The sequence below is a fragment of the Suricata suricatta genome, chromosome 16, assembly GCF_006229205.1.
Source record: "Suricata suricatta isolate VVHF042 chromosome 16, meerkat_22Aug2017_6uvM2_HiC, whole genome shotgun sequence".
Lineage (NCBI taxonomy): Eukaryota > Metazoa > Chordata > Mammalia > Carnivora > Herpestidae > Suricata > Suricata suricatta.
Genome location: NC_043715.1, coordinates 42922042 through 42947123, shown reverse-complemented (window position 1 = coordinate 42947123; position 25082 = coordinate 42922042). Strand labels below are relative to the sequence as shown.

Below are 25082 nucleotides of genomic sequence, written 5' to 3'. Positions count from 1 at the left end.
TCTTACAACTTGAGTGGCTTCCTGTCTTATTCGAGAGTAAAAAGCAGAGTTATTACAGTGGCCCACAGGCCCCGGTGACCCAGCCTCCAGCCACCTCTCTCACCCACATGAGCTTCTGGCCTTTCTCTTGCACACTCTGTTGCAGCCCCCTAGGCCCCTTTACTAATCAAAGAAAGTCTGCTCCTGCCTTGAGGCCTTTGCAGTTACTGTTCCCTATACTCCCTATACCTGCATTTATCACTCCACTCACTCTGCGCTTACATATCACCTTCTCAATGAAAAACCATCTCAGGCCACCTTTCATTTCCCCAGAGCTCCCTATCCTCTTATGCTTCTTAATTTTTTTACATAGAACTTTGGCCACCTGACATATAAATAGGAGAATCAATGTCAGTATACCAATATTTGTTATGGTCTCTGTCCATTAGAATGTGAGATCCACTGGGACAGGGACTGGGTTTATCATCTTCCTCACACCTAGAACCAACCTAGTTGAGGTAGGAGATCAGTAAATCTGAAAGAAATTTTGGCTCCTCTTTCTCGATCTCCGTATCTAATCAGATGCCAGAGCCTGCTGATTTTACTTCTGTATACCTTGAAATTATGCCCTTCCTCCTTATCTCCCTTGTTTGCTTGCAAAAGTATAAGCACCTTTCAGTTGATCTCTCTGACTCCAGTTTTACTCCTCTCCAATAAAATAGTCTGGCCATATTGGCCCTATCACTTCCCTCTTTAAATTCTTCAATGGCCTTCCATTCATTAATGAGTGAAAAACAAATGATTACATATTCAGCTAGTAGTCATTGGACCCTTCTCCAGACAGCATGGCAGGTGCCAGTCCCAGTGATGATGATACCTGGTCTTTGCTCTCATTGTTATTTTATTTCATTCATTCGCCTTCATTTTCCAACCCCTGATATCATCTGCAGCATAAACTTCCTCTAGATTCTAAAACTAATTAAATTTAAATATTATTAAAATTTTAGGGGAAAAAGATCAGTTCCTTAGTCCTACTAGGCACTTTGTACATGCTTAGTGTATGTGGCTAATGCCAAATTATTGATGGTACAGATGTGAAGAGTTCCATCATTGCAGAAAGATTTGCTGAACAGCGCTGGTCTAGACCTTTCCCCAAACTATGCAAACACTCCAAATTATTCTCTGCTCCCCAAATACACTATATACTTTTGGTCCACTGTTTTTGTCACTTTTCTTCATAGATCAGAATATTCTTCTGTACCTTTTCTGCCTATTAAAATTCTCTGATTTTGAAGTCCCAATTCATATTCTACAACTTACAGGACATTTTCCTTGATATAACCGCCATTGAGTAAATTGGTCTTCCTTCTCACCCAGCGACAAACCATGGGAAGCTTCTCGCAGCTCTGACTAGAACCAGTCCTATCCTCCTTCAAACCCCTGAGTTCTCAGGGCACCTGGATGGGTCAGTTGGTTAAGTGCCCAACTCTTGATCTCAGCTCAGGTCATGATCTGACAGTTTGCGAGATCGAGCCCCACATCCCGCTCTGTGCTGACAGCTTGGAGCCTGCTTCTCTTCCTGTCCCTTCCCTGTGCGCGCTTGCACATGCGCTCGCGTGCGCGCTCTCTCTCGCTCTCAAAATAAATAAACTTAAAAAAATTGAAAACCTGAGTTCTCATTACTTTGAGGTGCAGCCCATTTTCCATAGAATTCCAGCCTTAGCAAATACCAGAGGTGATATTGTGCAGGAAAGCAGTAGGGAAGGCTTAGATGGAAAATTAGGAGTGGTGGCCCAAGAGGCTTCTATAAATTGCGCTCCCATTCAGATCAATACTCTGGATAAGCAGGGATGCTTATAAGATACCTATTTGCTATGATTTTCTTGCTCCTGTCTGGTGAGTCCAGCCAGGGTCTGAATCTTCGATGAGGTCTCTCATGATGTTTCTTTCTAGACTTAAAAGGAGGACGTAAAGGGGCACCTGGGTGGCTCAGTCGGCTAAGCGTCGGCTTCAGCTCAGGTCATGACTCACGGTTATTGGGTTCAAGCCCTGTGTCGGGCTCTGTGCTGACAGCTAGCTCAGAGCCTGGAGCCTGTCTTCTGATTCTGTGTCTCCCTCTCTCTCTGACCTTCCCCTGCTCACGTGCTCTCTCTCAAAAATAAACAAAACATTAAAAAAAATTTTTTTAAAGGAGGAAATAGGGCCAAAGACCCAAGAGGTTCTGTCTGTTGAGCCCAGAGAAGCTGGGAGACTTAGTTTAGGGATATCTTTTTCTCCAGGTTTAAACTGCACAGGTATGCTATGTTTGAGCCTGTGAGTACTGTCCTCATCTTTAGAGCATAAAGTAAGCAAGTCTGAGTCTTGACCCTCCTTGCAGCAGCTCCAGAGGAAGATCAGTTTGGAACAGGTGGAAGCCAACTAATATATAGGGTATAGATTAACATCAACAAGGTAGGGGACTGTTCAGGCTGGAATCCCTCCTGCTGAGGTAGTTGGATTCTGTGTGAGTGCTTGAGCATATCTTCTTTGAATCCACCTTTTCGTTTCCTGGAGTTTAGGGAAGGGCTGGGTTTCGTTAACGCTGTAGTTCTTGGTACTAATGTTTCCTGGTGGGACAAGGGGGAGGGCAATGGAAGCAGCGCAGGGACATTGCAAGTATCCTCGTGTTGAAGTCATCTATTTACGAGTGCTCGGGCAAGCTCAGTTATGAGAGATCCCCCCCCACCCCGCTCTGCTTTTTCAGGACTCTGCACTTTTCCAAGAGAAGAATCTCAAGAAATCAGAGCAGCTCAGGTAGTTCTGAAAGCCATGGCACAGGTAAGCTGAAATTTCCTCTATCCTTGAAATAATTTCTCGGGGCGCCTGGGTGGCTCAGTCGGTTAAACCTCCGACTTCGGCTCAGGTCCGATCTCACATTCGTGGGTTCGAGCCCCGCGTCGGGCTCTGTGCTGACAGCTAGCTCAGAGCCTGGAGCCTGTCTTCCAGTTCTGTGTCTCCTTCTCTCTCTGCCCCTCCCCTGATCATGCTCTGTCTCTCTCTGTATCAAAAATAAATGAAACATTAAAAATTAAAAAAAAATTTCTCTTCCTTTCAAATCACGTGAACATTTGTGTTCTTTGTCCTGAAACTTCCCTGTCTCACCGAGCCCCGTTCTTGCTCCCAGTTCCTCCATCCCAGGGATGAGTGACAGTGTTCCACTTCCCTTAGTGGCTCTCTCTATTCCAACAGTGTAGACGTATGGATACACGGCTCTTGCCAGAGCACCAGTGGAGCAGAAATGTATTGTCTTACAAGAAATATTAGAGTCCCCTTTATCAGAATCCTGGTTGAGTGGGGCCAAAGAAGAGCTAACTTTGATCTTTTCCATTAATCTAGGTGGTTTCCTTTTCTTTTTAGATGTTATCTCTTTAAAAATCATAAAAATAAATATTACAAACATTTCATACTACCAAAGAATATGTACAAAAACATAGCTATTCTATGTGTATGGTGTAAAAGATAATAAAGTATTGGGGTGCCTGGGTAGCTCAGTTGATTAAGCCTCCAACTTTGGCTCAGGTTGTGATCTCCCAGCTTATGGGTTTGAGCCCTGTCAGCCCAGTCAGAGCCTGCTTGGGATCCTCTCTCTCCCCCTCTCTCTACCCTTCTCCTGCTTGCCAATGCACATTCTCTCTCTTTCTCAAAACAAATAAACTTTAAAAATAATAATAAAGCACTGATGTGCTCACTACCCAGACTGATGTACCCTCTAAGCATCCCGCGTTCCCTTCCCAGATCCTCTTCCTTCCCGCACAGCATTGCTGTTGCTATCAGTGGTAATGATTGCCTTCAGTTTTGTGTTTATCAGTGCTTTGATTTTTATAATAGTTTTACCATATATGAATGCATCTAAGCAATATACTGTTGTGTTTTCTGTTTTCAAATTTTTGTGAAGTTATCATATTCTGTATTTTTGACCAGATTCTTTTCATTCAACACAATGTGTTTTCAAATCATTCATGTTAAATTGCATAGCACGAGGGGCGCCTGGGTGGCTCAGTCAGTTGAGCGTCCGGCTTCGTCGCAGGTCATGATCTCACGGTTGGTGGGTTCGAGCTCCGCATCGGGCTCTGTGCTGACAGCTCAGAGCCTGGAGTCTCTTTCCAATTCTGTGTCTCCCTCTTTCTCTGACCCTCCCCTGCTTACACTGTCTCTCTCTGTCTCTCAAAAATAAATAAAAGACGTTAACAAAATTTAAATTGCATAGCACTAGATTAGCAGTTCTCCAAGCATGGTCCAGGAAGGCTTTGACATCTTCTCAGGAGATAATACTAACATATTATTTGCCTTTCCCACTTATATTCTCCAGTGAGTGCACAATGGAGTTTCCTAGAAGCTATATAATATGTTAGCCCAACAGACTGAATGCAGAAGTAGATGTGAAAATACAACTGTCTTTTATTCGGTCATTCAAGAGGGTGCAAAAATGTAAAACAAAGCTATTAAGTTTTTTTGACAAGAGTTACTTTTCATAAAATGTATATTACTTTGTTAACATGTAACAGGTTTTTATTATTGGTTATTTAAATAACATAATAAATTTGTATTTTAAATTTCTCACTTTTAATTTCTAAATTTTTTTAATGTTTTATTTATTTTTGAGAGCAAGAGAGACAGAGCATGAGTAGGGGAGGGGCAGAGAGAGAGGAAAACACAGAATCTAAAGCAGGCTCCAGGCTCTGAGTTGTCAGCACAGAGCCTGACGTGGGGCTTGAACCCACAGACCAAAACATCATGACCTCAGCTGAAGTTGGTCGCTTAACCAACTGAGCCACCCAGGCGCCCCTCTCACTTTTAATTTCTAACATGGTAATTATTGCTAAATATACCCAGCATTAATAGAACTTCTTTGAGGGACACCTGGGTGGCTCAGTTGGTTAAGCATCCGACTCTTGGTATCAGCTCAGGTCATGATCTCACGGTTCATTGGATCAAGGCTTGCTGTCAGCACGAGTCTGCTAAGGATTCTCTCTCTCCCTCTTTCTCTGCCTCTCTTCCCCTTCTCTCTCTCTCTTAGTGAATAAATCAACTTAAAGTTTTTTAGTGAAGTTCTCAGTAAATTTTTAACAGCTTTATTTATTGTACATATAATTTTGTACTAGGAAATTCACCCATATAAGTGTAAAGTTCTGTGGTTTTTAGTGTATTTATAGAGTTCTACAACCATCAGCACAGTCCATCTTAGAACATTTTTATTACCCCCAAAAGAAATCGCATTTGCATTAGTCTCTCTCAATCATCCTCCTCATCCACTGGCAACTGCTAATTTACTTTCTGTCTCTATGGATTTGCCTATTCAAGATATTTCCTATGAGTAGAATTTTACAGTATTTCCTCTTGTGTGTCTGGCTTTTTTCATGTTGTATGTTTTCAGGCTTCAGCTTCATCCATGGTGTAGTATTTATCAGTATTTCCTTCATTTTTATACCAAATAGTATTCCATAGATATGTATATGTCACATTTTATTCTTCAGTTCATCAGTTTATGGACATTTGGGTTATTTCTGCTTTTTGGTTCTCATGAGTAATGTTGATGTGAACATTGGTGTATACGCGGGTTTTGGGGTGCACATAATGTTTTCATTTCTCTATAGCTACATTTTGAAAAACTGCCAAAACTGTTTTACAAAGTGGCTGCCCCATTTTACATCCCTGCCAACATGTGTTATTTTGTCTTTTTGGTAATAACCTTCCTGAAGGACATGAAGGGGCATCTTGTTTTGATTTGCATTTCCCTAATGATTAGTGCTATTGAACATCTTTTTTTTATGTTTTATTTATATTTGAGAGGGAGAGACAGTATGAGCAGGGAAGGGTCAGAGAGAGAGGGAGATACAGAATCTGAAGACAGGCTCCAGGCTCTGAGCTAGCTGTCAGCACAGAGCCCGATGTGAGGCATGAACCCATGAACTCTGAGATCATGACCTGAGCCGAAGTTGGATGCTTAACTGACTGAGCCACCCAAGCACTCTTTGAACATCTTTTCATATGCTTATTGGCCATTTGTATATCTTCTTTGGAGAAATCTAATTCTTTGCTTAGTTTTTAATTGTTTTGGGTTTGGTTTTGTTTTTACTGTTGAATTATAAGACTTAAAAAAATTTTTTTTAATGTCTTAATTTATTTTTTGAGAGAGAGAGAGACAGCATAAGCAGGGGAGGGGCAGAGAGAGGGGGAGACACAGAATCTGAAGCAGGCTTCAGGCTCTGAGCTGTCAGCCCAGAGCCCGACGCGGGGCTCAAACCCACAAACTGTGAGATTATGACCTATGCCGAAGTCGGACACTTAACCGACTGAGCCACCCAGGTGCCCCAAATTGTAAGACTTTTTTATATATACTGATACAAGTCCTCATCAGTTATAAGATTTGTATGTATTTTCTTCCAGTTTCGTGGTTTGAATTTTTACTTTCTTTTACCTTTTTTTTTTTTTTTTTAAGTAATCTGTATGCCCACATGCAGCTCGAACCCACAACCCTGAGATCAAGAGTTACATACTCTACCGACTAAGCCAGCCAGGTGCCACCTGGATTTTTACTTTTTTTTGGAATGGGGATGCTGGTTTACTTTCTTGATGGAATCATTTGTAGCACAAACATTTTTTGTTTTGATGATGTTAACTTTTTGTACTTTTGTTACTGTGTTTGGTGCCATATCTAAGAAACCACTGCCTGACCAAGATCATGAAGTTCTACTCCTTTGTTTTCTATATATGGTATGAGGTGGCATCCAACTTCATTCTTTGCATATGGATATCCACTTGTCCCAGCACTGATTATGAAAAAGATTGATCTTTCTCTGTTGAACTGTCTTGGTTAACTTAATTTAGTATTTGGTGGCCCTTGGGAACTGAGCAGAGGATGCCTTTCTTCAAAAATGTTCTGTGAATGTTCTCAAACTCGGCACACTAATTTTTCACGTGGAGTTTCCCCCAACTGCATGAGTAATGTTATTTTGAATTCTAGGCTTCCTCAAGAGTAGGCCTTGGTATATGTCCAAAGGAAATGATTGCTAGTAGTAATAGTAGTATCATTGATGATAATCCTTTTTTCCCACCTGGAGTGCAGAAGGCTCCTTGTTCCTTTTTTTCCAACAAGGTTTTCACTGGAGCCCACCATTTCACTAAGAGAATACCTCTTCTAGGCGCCCAGCTTTAAGTGAAGGGTTTGGGCTCTGGCCCCATTTGATATGTGTCCTTAGGCCTCTATTTACTAAGATTAATTCCCATAGTGTTTGACGTCAGGGTAGCCCCTGCTAACATATTTGCTTACCTCTCGGTGTTCAGTTGCATGTATGTGTGTGTGTGTGTTGTTGTTGTTGTTGTTGTTGTTGTTGTTCTCATTGTTGTTAGTCTAGGAATTAATTTTCCTTCCCTTCTTGAGAGCTCAGAGAAGCATTAAAAGGGTGGTAGAATTTACCCAGTGCCTAGGCATTTGCAGTAGAAGCCTCCCCTCCTGCTACATAAACATGGGCAGAGCTGGAGTGATGGCTCCTGGTCTCAATGTGTGGTGACATCTTTATGTCACCTTTATGGGGCCTTCAGGATGGGGACTGTGATTGGGAACTTCAGTTACAGAAAGTTCTTTGGTCTTTCAAGGGAATTTATGAGAGACAACAATAAAATGGTCCATTTTGAGGTTGAAAAATTATGTGTTAGTTGTGGGCCACATTTATATGACTGAGGCACACTCTCCATCGGCTTTTTTATTTCAGGAACAAGTAAAAGGACAGTGAAGAATACTAGATAATTAACAAGTATATAATAAACATTGAAGATTTTGTAGATCTTGTTTAAGCTAAATGCTCCCAAATAATGTAATGATTATATCTTATAGGACATAAGGTGTGTTATTATATAGCAAGTAAAAATCTTGTGTTTATTATAAAATTTGCCATGATAAAAACTATGCTCATGATATCTAACTGCTTCTCAGTGGGGACACTTGTCATTTTCAGCAGTACAGTTCTTTATTGTTAAGGGACTGTCCTGGGCACATGGCCCAGATAAATCAGGACACTTAATATTGCTGATGCAAGGCACTAAATGCCAGCAGCACACCCCAGCCACCCCTCCGCCCCATCACTGTGACAGCTAGACCATCCCCTGCATGATCCCAGATGCCTGAAGGGGAAGGTATAACCCGGGTTGTGGGCCACAGACTAATTATGAACCTCAGTCTGCAGGATAGTTTTAAAACTTCTGTAAGTCCTATGTTTTATTTTTTAATATTTACTTATTTTTTTAAAATGGAGAATTTCAAGCAGTCTCACACTGTCAGCACAGAGCCCAACATGGTGCTAGAACCCAGGAACCGTGAGATCATGACCTGAAATGAAAATCAAGAGTCAGACACTTAGCCAACTAAGCCACCCAGGCATAGAGATTTATAAGATAAAAATTTAGAAGACATTTTGGATCCTATCTTTTTTTTTCTTTCCATGGAGAAATGATAAAGGATTCATTTTTTAAATTTTTTTAGTTTTATTTATTTTTGAGACAGAGAGAGACAAAGCATGAGTGGGGGAGGGGCAGAGAGAGAAGGAGACACAGAATCCGAAACAGGCTCCGGGCTCAGAGCCTGACACGGGGCCCAAACCCACGAATCGCGAGATCGTGACCTGAGCCGAAGTCGGAAGCTTATGACTGAGCCACCTAGGCGTCCATAAAGGATTTGCTTTTAAAAGACTTTGTTATTGGCAAGACTTTTGTTTGCTGTGTATTTTGTATATGCTATTTTGTTTATATGTAAGATCCCACTTAGCTAGATTGTGCTCATCCCCAGGCCCTTGTAGAATACATAAGTCTTGCTGTATGAAAGAGGTTCTAGTTCCAGCTGCAGGAATATTGAAAAGCATGTAGGCCTCTAGCCAGATAAATGGCAAAGGCTTTCCTTCATAGCTTGCTTGCTTGATCACCTCCTTCCGACAGTGCCCTTCTCCATTTACTCTCTTTCCATCTTACAGACATTTTCCTGGATGAGTCAGGTTGTCAATACCTGAACCTACTCATCAATTTTAAAATCATTAAAAATGGTACAGTTATCATGTGTCTCCTGATGGAAGCTATGGGAAGTACCCAGCACCACCTCTGATTCCTGCCCCTCCAAAAACAATGTGAATCAGGCCTCCAGATCTAACTACCTTTTCACAGAAAGTAAGGAAGCAAAGCAACATCTTTACTATTCCATGAAGATGCAGTCAGCCAAGAATGTGGGAGATTCTACTGATTCAAATGTTTCTTTAACTAATAAATAGCAATAAAAAATTTTGAAGGGTTTCTGGGGGCTCTCATAGATTCTAGAGACTTAAGGAAACCTACCCACTAAATGCAATGTGTGGATCTAATTTGAATCATGATTTGAACAAACCAACTGTAAAAAATCATTTTGAGGGGTGCCTGGGTGACTCAGTCGGTTAAGCATCTGACTTCAGCTCAGGTCATGATCTCACAGTCCGTGAGTTCAAGCCCCACGTCAGGCTCTGTGCTGACACCTCAGAACCTGGAGCCTGCTTCAGATTCTGTACCTCCCTTTCTCTCTCTCTCTGCTCCTCCCCCCCCCTCATGCTCTGTCTCTCTCTCTCAAATATAAATAAACAAAAGAAATTTTTTTAATCACTTGAGATTGGGGCAATTTGAAATTTGATCTGGTTATTAGGAAGTTATTATTTGTTAAGTATTATAATATTCTGGTTGTTATGCTTTTTTTAAAAAAAGGCTAATCTGCTAGGTACTAAAGTTTTTATGGGTAAAATATTATGATTGGTATTTGGCATGTAGGATCTGCCTCAAAGTACACCAGGGGTTAAAAAAAGGAAGAAATAAAACAAGAATTGCAAAGCCTTCCTCATTGTTGAGGCAGAGCAGTGGATTCATGGGGGTCATTATACTGCTCTATACTTTTGTGTATTTTGAAAAATTTTGTAATAAATGAAAAAAACTAAAGCCCTTTCATTTACTAGTAATGCACGGGTTTATTATTTCAGGGATTGGTAACATTCAGGGATGTGGCCATAGAGTTCTCTCAGGAAGAATGGAAGTGCCTGGAACCTGCCCAGAGAAGTTTGTACAGAGATGTGACTCTGGAGAACTTCAGTAACTTGGTGTCACTAGGTAAGGATGTTATATAATACAGGGCCAGACAGGACACAAGGCTTCCAGGGACTGCCCCAGGGGGAGGTTGTTACCATCGCTGGCAGGAAAAGGTAAAAGGAGGAAACTGCCCCTGGACAGGGTGGGAGCTAGAGTCGTGGAGAAGGGCCCGGCTGGCAGAACTCCTGGGTCAGCCGAGGCAGGAAGAGGGACCAGTACCCTGCGCTCTCTCACCCTGCCCACTGGCCTTCCGCTGATGCTTCCATGAGCCAAACCCGATGAGAAACCCTAGAGCCTGGCTAACACAGCCCTTACCGGTAAGCTGTCTGGGGCGCAGAGCGAGGAATGGATTGAGTGGGGAGGAGAGGGCACATGGAAAATGACCACCATAGCTCTCTACTGTAAATAATTTAGGACTAGCCTTCTGGAAATTTCCGGGATCTTCATGGTGAATTTCTAGGGAGACTTACTGGTTTCTGACTAATTTCTGCTCTCTGTTTCCAAGGGAATTCTTCGTGATTTATGGATATGCAAAGGGGTAGTTCCATTAGCACCTTTGTCTTCCTATCCTTTGGGCAAACTTTACACCTTTCTTCATAATTGTCTCTTTTCCTTGGTCACCAAGGGACTGGGTTTGAATTTTGGAACAGGACAATTATATTCCATTTATTTTCCTATTAACAGGACTTTCTATTTCTAAGCCTGACGTCATTTCCTTACTAGAGCAAGGGAGAGAACCCTGGATGATTGCAAATGATATGACAGGACCATGGTGTCCAGGTGAGCGAGGGGTGATCGAATGGGGAAGGTCCTTGGGAATAATAATAGCCAGTAGGTGAGTCAACTGGTAGCAGTAACTCGAGTTATTACTAAGAGGCTCCCCTCCAAGTACACTGAAAACTGCACAACAACAGCCCAAGACACGAGGACATGAAGAGCAAAGATCTTGTTAGCCTCAGCTCCCAGAGGAACCTTGCCCTTAGCCCCATTATCCTTTCTTCTTGCAGATCTTCCTCTCGTTTCAAAAACAACGTGCTCCCTCTTCTCCCAGTTGCTGCATTTTTACCTGTACTTTGGACCCTTTTATCTGCAAGCATCTTCATCGCTTAAGAAATACTTCCAGGGCGCCTGGGGGGCTCAGTTGGCTAAGCATCCAACTCCAGCTCAGGTCATGATCTCGTGGTTTGTGGGTTCGAGCCCCACGTTGAGCTCTGTGCTGACAGCTCAGAGCCTGGAGGCTGCTTTGGAGTCTGTGTCTCCCTCTCTCTCTGCCCCTCCCCCACTCACGCTCTGTCTCTTTCTCTCAAAAACAAATGAACATTAAAAAAAAATTTTTAGTACTTTTTTTCTTAAAAAAGCTCACTTTACCCAATTCAGTAGTTCATTTATTCTCGAAATGAGAGATAAGGTCACGTAATGGCTAAGGCACTGACTTGGGAATCCGACTGAGTTCAAATCTTGGCTCTGCCAATTACTATATCTATGAATTTAGGTAAATTGCTTAAAATCTCTGTGCTTCAGTTTTCTCCTTTGCATATGGGATCAAGGTAGAGCCTCCCTCATGTAACTATTATGGTTGTTTTAGGAGTTAATCATGTGAAAATGCCCAGAGCAATGCCAGGCAGTAGTGACCATTAAATAAAAGTTATCAAGTACTATTAATTGGCACTTGCTGGGCAGTGTTGTTATATTTGAATACTTATCAGTTATCCTCCAACTCCTCTGATGTTGTTATAATTTATTTATTTATTTATTTATTTTCACTATCTCTATTTCTCTTATTTCTCTATCTAAAATTTCTCTATCCAAAATTATTTTTCTCTATTAAAATTTCCTTTGTGCAGGTCTGTTCAATAAATTCTGTTTTTGACTACATGAAAATGTCTTTGGGACGACTGGGCAGCTCAGTGGATTAAGGGTCCAACTCTTGATCTCAACTCTGGTCATGGTCTCACAGTTTATGGCATCAAGCCCCACATCAGGCTGTGCTCTGAAAGCACAGATTCTTTCTCTCTCCCTCTCTCTCTGCCCCTCCCCATTTGTGTTCATGTTGTCTCTCAGAATAAATAAATATACTTTAAAAAAGAAGATCTTGGGTGCCTGGGTGGCTTAATCAGTTAAGCAACCAGCTTCAGCTCAGGTCATGATCTCACGGTTCATGGGTTCAAGCCCCGCGTTGGGCTCTGTGCTGACAGCTCAGAGCCTGGAGCCTGCTTCAGATTCTGTGTCTCCCTCTCTCTCTGGCCCTCCCCTGCTTGTACTGTCTTTCTCTGTCTCTCAAAAATAAATAAAATAAAATAAAATAAAATAATTTTTTAAAAAGAAGGTCTTTACCTTCTTTCTCATAGGATATTTTATATATTTGTTTGTTTCATTTTAAAGGTTTCATTTTTAAGTAATCTCTACACCCAATACGGGGCTCAAATCCCAACCCTGAGATCAAGAGACCCATGCTATGCTGACTGAGCCAGCCAGGTTCCTGTCTTGTAGGATATTTTTAATGAGAATGGAGTTTTTTATGTTAGCAGCCATTTTCCAAAGAAGAATCCTACCACTGTTCCTTCTCTTCCAAGGTCACCACTAAGTCAATTATTCCAATTTTGGAAAATGTTCTCTATATATGTTTAAAACTAGTGTTCCTTGGAAAGGAAACTCACCTCTCTGTTTATCTCTAATCCTTTTGATTATATTATTTAGAATCTGCATGTCCTTTTTTTTTCAATGTTTATTTACACTGGGAAGGGCAGAGAGAGGGACAGAGGATCCAAAGAGGGCTCTGTGCTGACAGCAGAGAACCCCAGGCAGGGCTCTAACTCATGTGAAATAATGACCTAAGCCGAAGTCAGACACTTAACCAACTGAGCCACTCGGGAGCCCGAATCTGCATGTCCTTTTAACTTTCTCTGTACTGGTGCTATGAATTTCTAAGAGCTGTTTCTTGTATTGTATATAATAGTATTGCATTTTACATTCTTGTAGAGATGAAATATAGATCCTCTTTGCAAATTGTACTTTTACCAGTACAATCCATTTTTATATGCCACTTAGTGCTTTTAACCTTGAATTCTATTTTTTCTGATATTCCATCAAATGCCTTCTTTTTGTTGACCTAAAAATTACGGCATATCTTTGCTTATCCTTTTTTTAAAAAGTCACTGCCACTTGAAGTGTGTCCATGTACTCAAGATTCTATTAGAGTTTCCTCTTTGAATCAATCCAAGATTCTTTCACTTTAATAAGGGGACTCAGTCTGTTCTCATTACTGTAATGACTAATGTGTCTATTCTTATTCCTGCCATTTTATTTCATATGTTCTGTTCCTCGCTTCTATTTCTGGCTATTCCCAGTTGGCTCACATTTGATTATACCTCTTTCTACCCTCAAGTGATTTTGAAGTTGCACTTCCTACTGCTTTGAAAGAATGGTCTTTAATATGACTTGGAGCACCTGGGTGCTCAGTAGGTTAAGTATCTGACTCTTGGTATCAGCTCAGGTTGTGACCTCGCAGCAGTGAGATCGAGCCTCGCTTAGGACTCCCTGCTGAGTGTAGGGCTTGCTTGGGATCCTCCCTCTCCCTCTCTGCCCCGTCCCGCCTGCATGCGTGAGCACTTGCTCATGCTCTCTTGCCAGAGTCCAGCCCCAGCAGGTCAGGGTCCCCGAAAGGATGCACGGTGTCGGCGCGAGAGAGTGATGAGAGAGCCACGTGTTTCCTTCCTGATCCCCAGGCAGGCATCTCCGTTCTGTCCGCTTTGGTGTCTCTTTTTTATTGATCAAGCAATAACATGACATCAAAAAATAGGAATTGTTTACAGTGACTAATTTTTAGTGATAAGATGTTTTAATCATTGGAAGTGATGACATTAGAAAAATAGAAAAATTTTATAATGACTAATTTTTTATGATAAGACACTTTAATTATTGAAAGTATACAGAGAACTATCTCATTCATTTTTGCGTCAGTCCCCAAGTTAAGAAAGTGACAAACCTATCTCATTTTGTACAGGTGGTTTTTTGCCAATAATTATGACTTTGTTTTTGATTAACAAATTACAACCAAGTCGTGTAATGCACTTACAGTGAAGTTGAGCAAATCCCACAACCAAGAACATAACAGGACGTCTTCAGCAAAAAGCAAGATGATAGACATATCATTTAAGCCAGTAAAGCTACGACTAAAACATAGGTCAGGCTGTACACAGATAGGCCAGGAGCCATTTCATTAGGCTCACAAACGGCAAGAAGAAGAATGCTTGTTAACAAGTTGTTTGAGAAAGCCCTTCTTTTGATGCAGCACAATGGGGGCGCTATGCGAGTGGGCCTTGGACCTGGGTTTCTGACGTCCTTATCCGTCCTCATAACTGGAGTCAGCACAAGGTAGAATGTAGACCTGGGGAAGGGACTATGTTCTGTCTTTGTCTTCCACTTCTGATCTCCAGTTTAGGCTCCATTCTCTTCAGACCAGACTCACATGGACTATGTTTTTGACCTTGTATTTATTTCTTATCTCCAAATTAGGCTCCATTTCTCCGGGCCATACTCAAATGCAATTTTTGTGTTTTTAACCCCTTGAAGTCTGTGTTTTGGGTCTTCAAGCCTCATTAGAAGAGCCTTTTGTCAAACATTTATAATGTTTTGATCTAAAATCTCTTATGCAGGGACAAGAAAATGTTTTTTCTTATGGGGTAACTATGTGGGGAATATTGGTTTGATTTGGAAGGCTGTAAGGCCTAATTCATGACAACAGGCCCATGAGCAGTGGTAGGAGAAGGAGATACCAGTTTCGCCTCTCATGGCAGGAGCCGTGCAGACGCCGGCCGTTTCCTCACTGGGACTGTGTCTCCAGCGAGACCCGTGCGACTCCCAGCACTCTCTCCCTCTCAAAAAAAAAATAAGATAAAATAAAAAATAAAAAACAATAATAAAAAATTAAAATGTGCTTAAACCTGTGTTTCTTTCCCTACCTCAAGACTGAAATAGAATTTTATCCTTTATAGTAAATTTTTTAACTTTTTTGTTGTGAATAATTTTTAAGCTATAGAAAACTAGCAAAATTATTAGAATTCCCACATGCTCTTCCCCCAGCTTCCACTAATGTTAACATTTTACATAACCATAGTACAGTTATCAAAACAAGGAAATTACAATATAGATGTGATTAGAATGTTGTCAGATTTTTTCCTAATGCCTCCTTCTGGCCCAGGATCTAGTCCCAGATCCCCTGTTACATTTAGTTATTGTGTCTCCTTAGCATCCTCTAATCTGTGATAGTTCTTCAGTCTTTTCATGCCCTTGATCTTTTGATGAGTACTATTTGGGAGAGTACTTGGTATGAATGTGCCTTAACACTGGTAGTGGTAAACTTGCTCCCTTATTTAAGGTAGTGTCTCATGTTTTTCCCCTGTAAACTTACTATTTTTCCATCTGTAATTGGTAATTATCTTGGGGGGGAGATACCTTAAGAATAAACATTTGCCTACTGATTTTAGCATTCATGGTGGATCTTCTCTGTAACTGTTAATTACAGTAGTGTTGCTGCATGTTTATTTTCTTTGTACCTTATTCCTTCTAAAGTTATTAATTGGAATTCTCCTGTAAGAAAAAGCTATCCCTTCCTCTCTCCCATTCATTTATTAATTCAGTGATTTCTACCAATATAGGCTCTTGGGTATTTATTATATTCTATGGGTGGTAACCCAGTACTATTGAACAAAATAAATACATTATTTTGTTACTCAAATTATTCAAGCTTTGGCCATTGGAAACACCTTCAGGTTGTTCCTGGGTTCTCTTGACATGTCCTCATTCTTTTTTGAGGACTTTCTTATTTTCTGATACCATAGCATGTTTCAGGTTTATCTTGTATTTTTCCTGCTGCAGCCATTCCTCAAAGAAGCACTGGTTTATTTTATTGGAGAATGGTATGAAATAGCATCTTTGAATGTCTTTTTCAGAGCAGAGTAAGACCTTTACCATATTTTACTTCCCTGTGCCCTACTGGGGTTTGGCAAACTACAATCAGTGGGTCAGATCCAGCCCATGACCACCTACAAGAAGCTAAGACTAGTTTTTACATTTTGAAAGGGCTTGAAGATAGATAGATGGAGAGATAGATAGACACACACACACACACACGCATTTGCTACAGAGACACTATGTGGTCTACAGCGTCTAAAACATTTACTATCTGGTCCTTTACAGAAAAAGTTTGTTGGCCCTTGCCTAGATTCATCCTCACCCTCACCCCACTCTGATTTTGTTTTACTGATCTGGAATTCTAGTTTCATACTATTGTTGTTCTTAAAATATTTCATAAATTTATTTTTTTACGTTTTTATTTATTTATTTTGAAAGAGAGCACGTGAGAGCAGACAGGAGAGGGGCAGAGAGAATCCCAAGCAGGCTTCTCACTGTCAGCACAGAGCCTGATGCAGGGCTCGAACTCATGAACATGAGATCATGACCTGAGTCAAGATCAAGAGTTGGATGCTTGGGGCGCCTGGGTGGCTCAGTCGGTTAAGCGTCCGACCAGCTCAGGTCATGATCTCGTGGTTTGTGGGTTCGAGCCCTGCATCGGGCTCTTTGCCAACAGCTCAGAGCCTGGAGCCTGCTTCAGATTCTGTGTGTCTCTCTTTCTCTGTTCCTCCCCTGTTCATGATCTCTCTCTCTCTCTCTCTCTCAAAGATAAATAAACATTTAAAAAAAATAAATAAAAAGAGTTGGATGCTTACCTATCGCACCGCCACCCAGGCACCCCTCTTTCCTTTTTTTTAAAAATTTTTTTAATGTTTTTTTATTTATTTTTGAGAGACAGAGAGAGACAGCATGAGCAGGGGTGGGTCAGAGAGAGCGAGAGACAGAATCTGAAGCAGGCTCCAGGCTCTGAGCTGTCAGCACAGAGCCCAGTGCACAGGGCTCGAACTCAAAAACCACGAGATCATGGCCTGAGCTGACGCCGGAAGCCAGACGCTTAACCGACCAGCCACCCAGGCGCGTTTCCTAAATTTATAGTATGTATTATTCCTCACTCACAGTAATGAGATATAAAGCAGTCATCTGTACACTGCGGTCTATGGGCCAGGCTGCTGCCTGGTTTTATAGGACCTGTGAGCCTGCTGAATTCTGTAAATGCCTTCTAAGAGGTGCATTGATACACAGTACTTGGCAATACTATCTATATGAAACATTTTCAAAGACTAAATAAATACATAAAATCTCATTACAAGTCAGCACCAACAGATGAACATTTGCCATCAATTTTGATGCTGGAGAACACTAATCTTGAACTCTGGTTAAGTTAAATGGTATCTTCCCCAGAAAATAATTCTGTTCTAATTCGTAGACCTGTATTACAAAAAAATGATTATATTCAATTTTTATTATACTTTGAATTTCATCAATAAAAACTTTGTGGTAATTTGTTTTCTCTCTTGTTACCTAAGTGCCCACATAATGTCCTCCTTTTGCCTCTTGGACCGCAAAGCCTAAGATATTTACCATCTGGCCCTTCAAAGAAAATTTCCCAGGGCACCTGACTGGCTCTGTTCTTGGTCTTGGCATTCAACTCTTGATCTTGCAGTTATGAGTTCAAGCCCCACGTTGGGTATAGTGCCTACTTAAAAAAAAAAAAATCCTGATTGCTAATCCCCCTGATTTAGTCATATGGGTGAAAACCCATATTTGAGAAAAGTGTATCAAAATTATACTTATCATGCATCTAAGCCAGCTTAAATCCCCTAAACATGTGCACTTCAAAGCTCAAAAACCAAGAACAACCTTCTGGCTCTTCTTTGCACTTTGGCTTGAGCCTACATCTCCATGGGAGAGTGGACTCCAAGGTGAAAATTGAACAGGTGTGATAGATCCATCAATAAAGTACTCAGGTGTGTGTGCGTTTCCTGTGGCCTCTGTAACAAATCACCACAAACTTGGTGCCTTACACCAGTACAAACTTACCATCTTCCGGTTCTGGAGATTAGAAGTCCAAAATGCATCTCGCTGGGTTAAAGCCAAGGTATCTGCAGGGCGACACCCCTTTCTGCGTGCTTCCTTCAGAGAAGAACCAGGGTTGGTTTGTTTTTGTTTGGTTGGTTGGTTGGTTGTTTTTGTTTTGTTTTATTTTGTTTTGGTCTTTTTTTTTTTTCCCTTTTCCAGCTTCTAGAAGCTGCTTGCGTTCCTTAGACTATTGCCCCCTTCCATCTTCACAGCCAGCAGGATAGCATGGTAGTGTTATTTTTGTCTGAGAAATGCTGTAGTGTTTGCCTCAGCCCCTGTATTGATTTACATTCCCAACAGAGCACAATGTTTCTCTTTTCTCCATATTCTCCACCACTTGTTATCTTTTGTCTTTTTGATAATTGCCATTCTGACAGGTGTAACGTGATATCTCATTGTGGTTTTAATTTACATTTCCCTGATGATGAGTGATATCAAGCATCTCTTCATGTGTCTGTTGGCCACCTGTATGTCTTCTTTGGGAAAATGGCTCTTCATGTCTTCTGCTCATTTAATTGGATTGTTTTTTGGGTATTGAGTTATATTAGTTCTTTATAGATTTTGGATACCAGCCCTTTAGTGGATATGTCATTTGCAAATATCCTGTCCCATTGTGTAGGTTGCCTTTTAGTTTTGTTGATTGTTTCCTTCACTGTGGATATATGTTTTTTGAACACAAATCACTATGCATAAATTAAAAATGTATATAGTATAACTCTACTGCAGTTCTTCATTTTATTGCTAGGAAGCTGATTGCTGTTTATTCCATATAGAATATTTGGTTGGTATATTTTCTAAGTCTTTATACTTCTAAGCAGGGAGGGGACTTTTAATTAGTTTTGTTTTATATAAATATCACATACAACTTGCCATTTGGCCTTTATTTTTCATGTTTTTAAATTTTTATTTATTTTTGAGAGAAAGCATGAGCAGGGGAGAGGCAGAGAGAGAGAGAGGGAGACAATCTGAAGCAGGCTCCAGGCTCTGAGCTGTCAGCACAGAGCCCAATGTGGGCCTCAAACCCACAAACTGTTAGATCATGACCTGAGCCAAAGTCAGATGCTTGCTTAACTGAGTCACCCAGGTGCCCGTATTTATTTCTTTTGAGAGAGAGAGAGTGCACGCAAGCAGGGGAGGGGCAGAGAGGGAGAGAAAATCCCAAACAGGCCTCATGTTGACAGTGCGGAGCCCAACATAGGGTTTGAACCCACAAACCATGAGATCATGACCTAAGCCAAAATCAAACAGTCACACACTTAACCGACTGAGCCAACCAGGCTTCCCTGTCCATTTTTAAATATGCAATCTAGTGGCATTAATTACGTTCACAGTGTTGGGCACCCACCACCACTACTCCAGAACTTAGTCATCATCCCAGATAAAAACTGTCCCTTTCTCCCAGCCCCTGGTTACCTCTGTTCTACTTCCTGTCTTTATAAATCTGACTATTCTAGGGAGGCCTGAGTGCCTCAGTTGGTTAGGCATCTGGCTTTGGCTCAGGTCATGATCTCACGGTTCGTGGGTTTGAGCCCCGCGTTGGGCTCTGTGCTGACAGCTGGCTCAGAGCCTGGAGGCTGATTCGGATTCTGTGTCTCCCTCTCTCTCTCTGACCCTCCCCTGCTCACGCTGTCTCTTTGTCTCTCAAAAATAAATTTAAAAACAAAACATAAAAAAAATTTTTGACTACTCTAGGTATCTCCTGTATTTCATGAACCATGATGTTTTCAAGGTTCATCCATGTTGTACCAGAATTTTTAGAAAAGTTGAGTATATTCCATTGTATGTATATACCACATTCTGTTTATCCATTTATCTGTTGATGGACACTTGGGTTCTTTACACCTTTTGGCTATTATGAATAATGCTACTGTGACCATAGGTGTACAGGTATTTAAGTGCCTGTTTTCACTTCTTTTGGGTGTATACCTAAGAGTGGGATTGTTGGATCAGTTGGTAATTATATAATTAACTTTTTTGAGGATATTTCTCAATTTTTAAGAACCTTTCAGAAATCATGAATTTTACCCCGTTAACTATAAGTTTTAAATATTTTCCTGGTTTTTTGTTCATGTGCAAGTTTTTGTTTTCTTTTGTTTTTCACCTTTACATAGTGGAACTTACCAGTGTTTGCTTTGGTTGCTTTTGGATTTTGAGTCATTGTTTCATTGTTTCATTGTTTCCCCATACCTAGGATATAAAGTATATACTGTTTCCTTCTAGTATTTGTATGGTTTCTATTTTAACATTAAAACTCTATTTGAAGTTTATTCTGATGTATGGTGACATAACATATGGATATACTTTTTTTGTAATGATGAATTTATCTAATTTATTTATTTATTAATAATATTTTTAAATTTACATTCAAGTTAATTAACGTATACTGTAATAATGATTTTAGGAGTAGAATTTAGTGATTCATCACTTACATATAATACCAGTGCTCATCCCAACAAGTGTCCTCCTTATGGGCCTATTTAGCCCATCCCCCACCCAAAACCCCTCCGTCAACCTTCAGTTTGTTTCTGTATTTGTTTCTTATGGGTTGTCTCCCTCCCTGTTTTTAAGTTATTTTTTATTCCCTTCTTTTTTATTCATATGTTTTGTATATTAAATTCCACATGTGAGTGAAATGATACGATATTTGTCTTTCTCGGCTTATTTCGCTTAGTATAATATACTGTAGGGCACCTAGGTGGCTCAGTTGGTTAAGCATCTGACTTCAGCTCAGGTCATGATCTCACGATTTGTGAGTTTGAGCCCCACATTGGGCTCCACACACTGACAGTACAGAGCCTGCTTAGGATTCTCTCTCTCTTCTCTCTGAGCCCCCTCCTCCCCCTGCTCATGCTCATGCTGTCTCTCTCTCAAAATAAATAAATAAACAGTTTAAAAAATAAGTGTAGGTCCATCCACACTATTGCAAATAGCAAGATTTCATTCTTTTTGATCTCTGACTTATACACACACACACACACACACACACACACACACTCACACACACATCTTCTTTATTCATTCATCAATTGATGGACATTTAGGCTCTTTCTATACTTTGGCTATTGTTGATAGTGCTGCTATAAACACTGGGGTGCATGTGCCCCTTCAGAACAACATTCCTGTATCCTTCAGATAAATACCTAGTCGTGTAATTGCTGGGTCATAAGGTAGTTCTGTTTTTACTTTTTGAGGAACCTCCATACCGTTCTCCAGTTTGCATTCCCACCAGCAGGGCAGGAGGCCTCCTCTTTCTCCGCATCCTCGCCAGCATCTGTTGTTGCCTGAGTTGTTAATTTTGGCCATTCTGACAGGTGTGAGGTGGTAACTCATCGTGCTTTTGATTAGTATTTCCCTGATGAGGAGTGACGTTGAACATCTTTCCATATGTCTATTAGCCATCTGGATGTCTTCTTTGGAAAAGTGTCTGTGTCTTTTGCCCATTTCTTTCCTGGATTCTTTGATTTTTGGGTGTTGAGTTTGATAAGTTCTTTATAGATTTGGGATACTAACCCTTTACCAATATGTCACTTGCAAATATCTTCCCCCATTCCATTGTTTGCCTTTTAGTTTTGCTGATTGTTTCCTTCGCTGTGCAGAAGTTTTTTTAATCTTAATGAGGCCCCAATAGTTCATTTTTTTCTTTTGTTTCCGTTGTCTCTGGAGACATGTCAAATAAGAAGTTGCTGTGGCTGAGGTCAAAGAAGTTGTTGCCTGTTTTCTTCTTTAGGATTTTGATGACTTTCTGTCTTATGTTGAGGTCTTTTATCCATTTTGAGTGTATTTTTGAGTATGGTGTAAGAAAGTGGCCCATATTCATTTTTCTGCATGTCACTGTCCAGTTTTCCCCATTTGCTGAAGAGACTGTTTCTTTTCCATTGGATATTCTTTCCTGCTTTCTCAAAGATGAGTTGGCCAAATGTTTGTGAGTCCATTTTGGGTTTTCTATTCTGTTCCATTGAGCTGAGTGTTCTTGTGCCAGTACCATACTGTCTTGATGATTATAGCTTTGTAACACAGCTTGAAGTCTGGGATTGTGATGCCTCCAGCTTTGGTTTTCTTTTTCAGGATTGCTTTGGCTATTCAGGGTCTTTCCTGGTTCCATACAAATTTTAGGATTGTTTGTACTAGCCCTGGGAAGAACGCTGGTTGTATTTTGATAGGGTTCACGTTGAATATGTAGATTACTTTGGGTAGTATTGACATTTTAACAATATTTGTTCTTCCAATCATAAGCATGGAATGTTTTTCCTTTTTTTTTTTAATGTGTCTTCTTCAGTTTCTTTCATAAGCTTTCTATAGTTTTTGGTGTATAGGTTTTTCACTTCTTTGGTTAGGTTTATTCCTAGGTATTTTATGGTTTTTGGTGCTGGATACACTTTTATCTTTTTCCAAATGAGTATCCAGTTTTCCAAACACTGTTTATTACCTTTATTTATTTATTACCTTTTAAATAACCACCTTTATAATAAATTCAATTTCCATATAAACTTCAGTCTTTTTCTGGCTTTTTCTATTGTGTTCTACTCATCTCTTTGTAGAATCCAGTATGTGTTCCTCAAACAACCCATTATTAAGTTTATTATATACTAGGGTTTGATTCCAACAGCTGGTAAGAAAGGCTATATTTCTGCCTTTAAGGATATTTAGGAGAAACAAAACAAAAAGATCAACAGATGAGTCAGTAAATGAAAATCTAATTACAACTAATAAAGGTATTATGAAGACAGGTGCAAGATGTGGAAGAGAGAATCAAAGTGTATGCTGATCTATATAAAAATTGAGAACACCCAGCGTAATTTCTTTTGCTCCCTTCTGGAACCTCATCATATTTGTGCTTTCAGGTGCTCTTTAGAAATTGCACAGCAATATTTGAGACTTATATAAGCCATTCACATTTTAAGGTTATTTTCATTTTGTTTCTCTAGTCAGCTCTAGAATTTTTTATTTCTCTTAAAAGAATAAAGCTTGCTTGTATTTTTTTTTCTTTTCTTTTTTTCAGAGTTGGAGTCCAGGTGTGAGAAATTTCCACAAAAAGATATTTTTGAAGTAGACTCATTCAATTGGGAGATTATGAAAAGCCTTAAATGCTATGATTTTGAGGGCTCCAGTTTTGGAGATGCCTGGGAATATAAAGGCCATTTTGAAAGACAACAAGTAACTCAGGAAAGCTGTTTCAAGCAAGTAAAACTCACACATGAAAACATGCCCACTTTGGAGCATCATACACCCCTCACTTTACATCAGAACAATGAGAGTGGCGAGAAACTGATTGGATGTAATGAGTGTGAGAAAGCATTTAGCCGTGGCTCACATCTTGTCCAGCATCAGAAAACGCATACTGGTGAAAAACCATTTGAATGTAAGGAATGTGGGAAGGCCTTTAGTCGTGCCTCACACCTCGTTCAACATCAGAGAATTCACACAGGTGAGAAACCTTATGACTGTAAGGAGTGTGGGAAGGCCTTTGGTCGGACTTCAGAACTTATTCTACATCAAAGACTTCATACTGGCATCAAACCCTATGAATGTAAAGAATGTGGAAAGACCTTTAGACAGCATTCACAACTTGTTCTGCATCAGAGAACTCACACAGGTGAGAAACCCTATGTATGTAAAGACTGTGGGAAGGCGTTTATTCGTGGTTCACAACTTACTGTTCATCGGAGAATTCACACAGGGGCTAGACCCTATCAGTGTAAAGAATGCGGGAAGGCCTTCAGACAGCACTCACAGCTTACTGTCCACCAGAGGATTCACACCGGGGAGAAACCCTATGAGTGTAAGGAATGTGGGAAGGGCTTTATTCATAGCTCAGAAGTTACTCGACATCAAAGAATTCATTCTGGGGAGAAACCCTATGAGTGTAAGGAGTGTGGGAAGGCCTTCAGACAACACGCACAGCTTACACGACATCAGAGAGTTCATACTGGTGACAGACCCTATGAATGTAAGGACTGTGGGAAGGCCTTTAGTCGTAGTTCATACCTTGTTCAGCATCAAAGAATTCATACAGGTGACAAGCCCTATGAATGTAAGGAATGTGGGAAAGCCTTTATCCGTGTGTCACAACTGACTCATCATCAGCGAATTCATACTTGTGAGAAACCCTACCAGTGTAGGGAATGTGGCATGGCCTTTATTCGTAGCTCACAGCTTACTGAACACCAGAGAATTCATCCTGGTATCAAACCTTATGAATGTAGAGAGTGTGGGCAGGCCTTTATTCTTGGCTCGCAGCTCATCGAACACTACAGGATCCATACTGGTTAGAAATCCTTGAGTGTTAAGGGTGCAGGGAAGCCTTTACATGGATCTCACACCTGATTCCATATTAGATAATGTGTAATGTAATGTAATTAATGTCAGAAAACCCTCGCTTGTCACTTCCGTTATGGAACATGGGGTTACTCCTACCAGAAGAAAATTCAATAAATGTGGGAATTCTTTTTGCCTCACACTCACTGCTTTCTAAGCATCAGAAAATTTATGCTGACAAAAATAGTAACATGGCTATAGAAAACCTTTCTGTTACCACTCAAAATGTATTAAACTTCTGAGAATTCCTAAGAGAAAATGACCCTATTAAAATATTTTCTGAATGTGCCTTTTACCATGACATCCATCTTATTTAATCTTATCTCAGTTCTACCAGTTAGTGACTGTATAGCATTGGACAAATTATGCAATCTTCCTGTTCCTCAGTTTACTTATTTTCAAGCAGTGATGATTATACTTACCTGATAGAGTTCTCCTGAGGACTATCAGATATTTTTTATAAAGCCTATAGTTCAATAAATATTAGTTATTGTTGTTAATTAATAACAGTATTACTGTTAAGGAGTTCATGGGAGAGGAGGGCCTTATGAATGTGCCAAATCACAAAAAGCCTTCATAACCACTTGTTAACAAAAATTCGTTCTGGAAAGCAGTAGTAAACTATAATTATCATAAGAGGGTCTTCATGATATTTAAAACTAGGAAGT

The 25082-nt window shown here is 40.3% G+C and overlaps 1 protein-coding gene across 6 annotated transcripts in view; it reads left to right on the top strand.

The window, feature by feature from the left end:
- ZNF565 (zinc finger protein 565) overlaps positions 1-24709 on the top strand; it is a 39755-nt gene extending 15046 nt beyond the window's left edge. For 3 of the 6 annotated variants that reach the window (XM_029925929.1, XM_029925931.1, XM_029925930.1), the window contains 4 exons: positions 2723-2796; positions 10002-10128; positions 10792-10887; positions 23099-24709. In XM_029925929.1, coding sequence (XP_029781789.1) covers positions 2723-2796; positions 10002-10128; positions 10792-10887; positions 23099-24369 — 1568 coding nt within the window. In that variant the 3' untranslated portion in view covers positions 24370-24709. Of the gene's footprint in view, positions 1-2722; positions 2797-10001; positions 10129-10153; positions 10425-10791; positions 10888-14116; positions 14482-23098 lie in introns of those variants that run through there. The other 3 variants (XM_029925932.1, XM_029925933.1, XM_029925935.1) reach the window with 3 other exon arrangements.
- Positions 24710-25082: the final 373 nt, after the last annotated feature.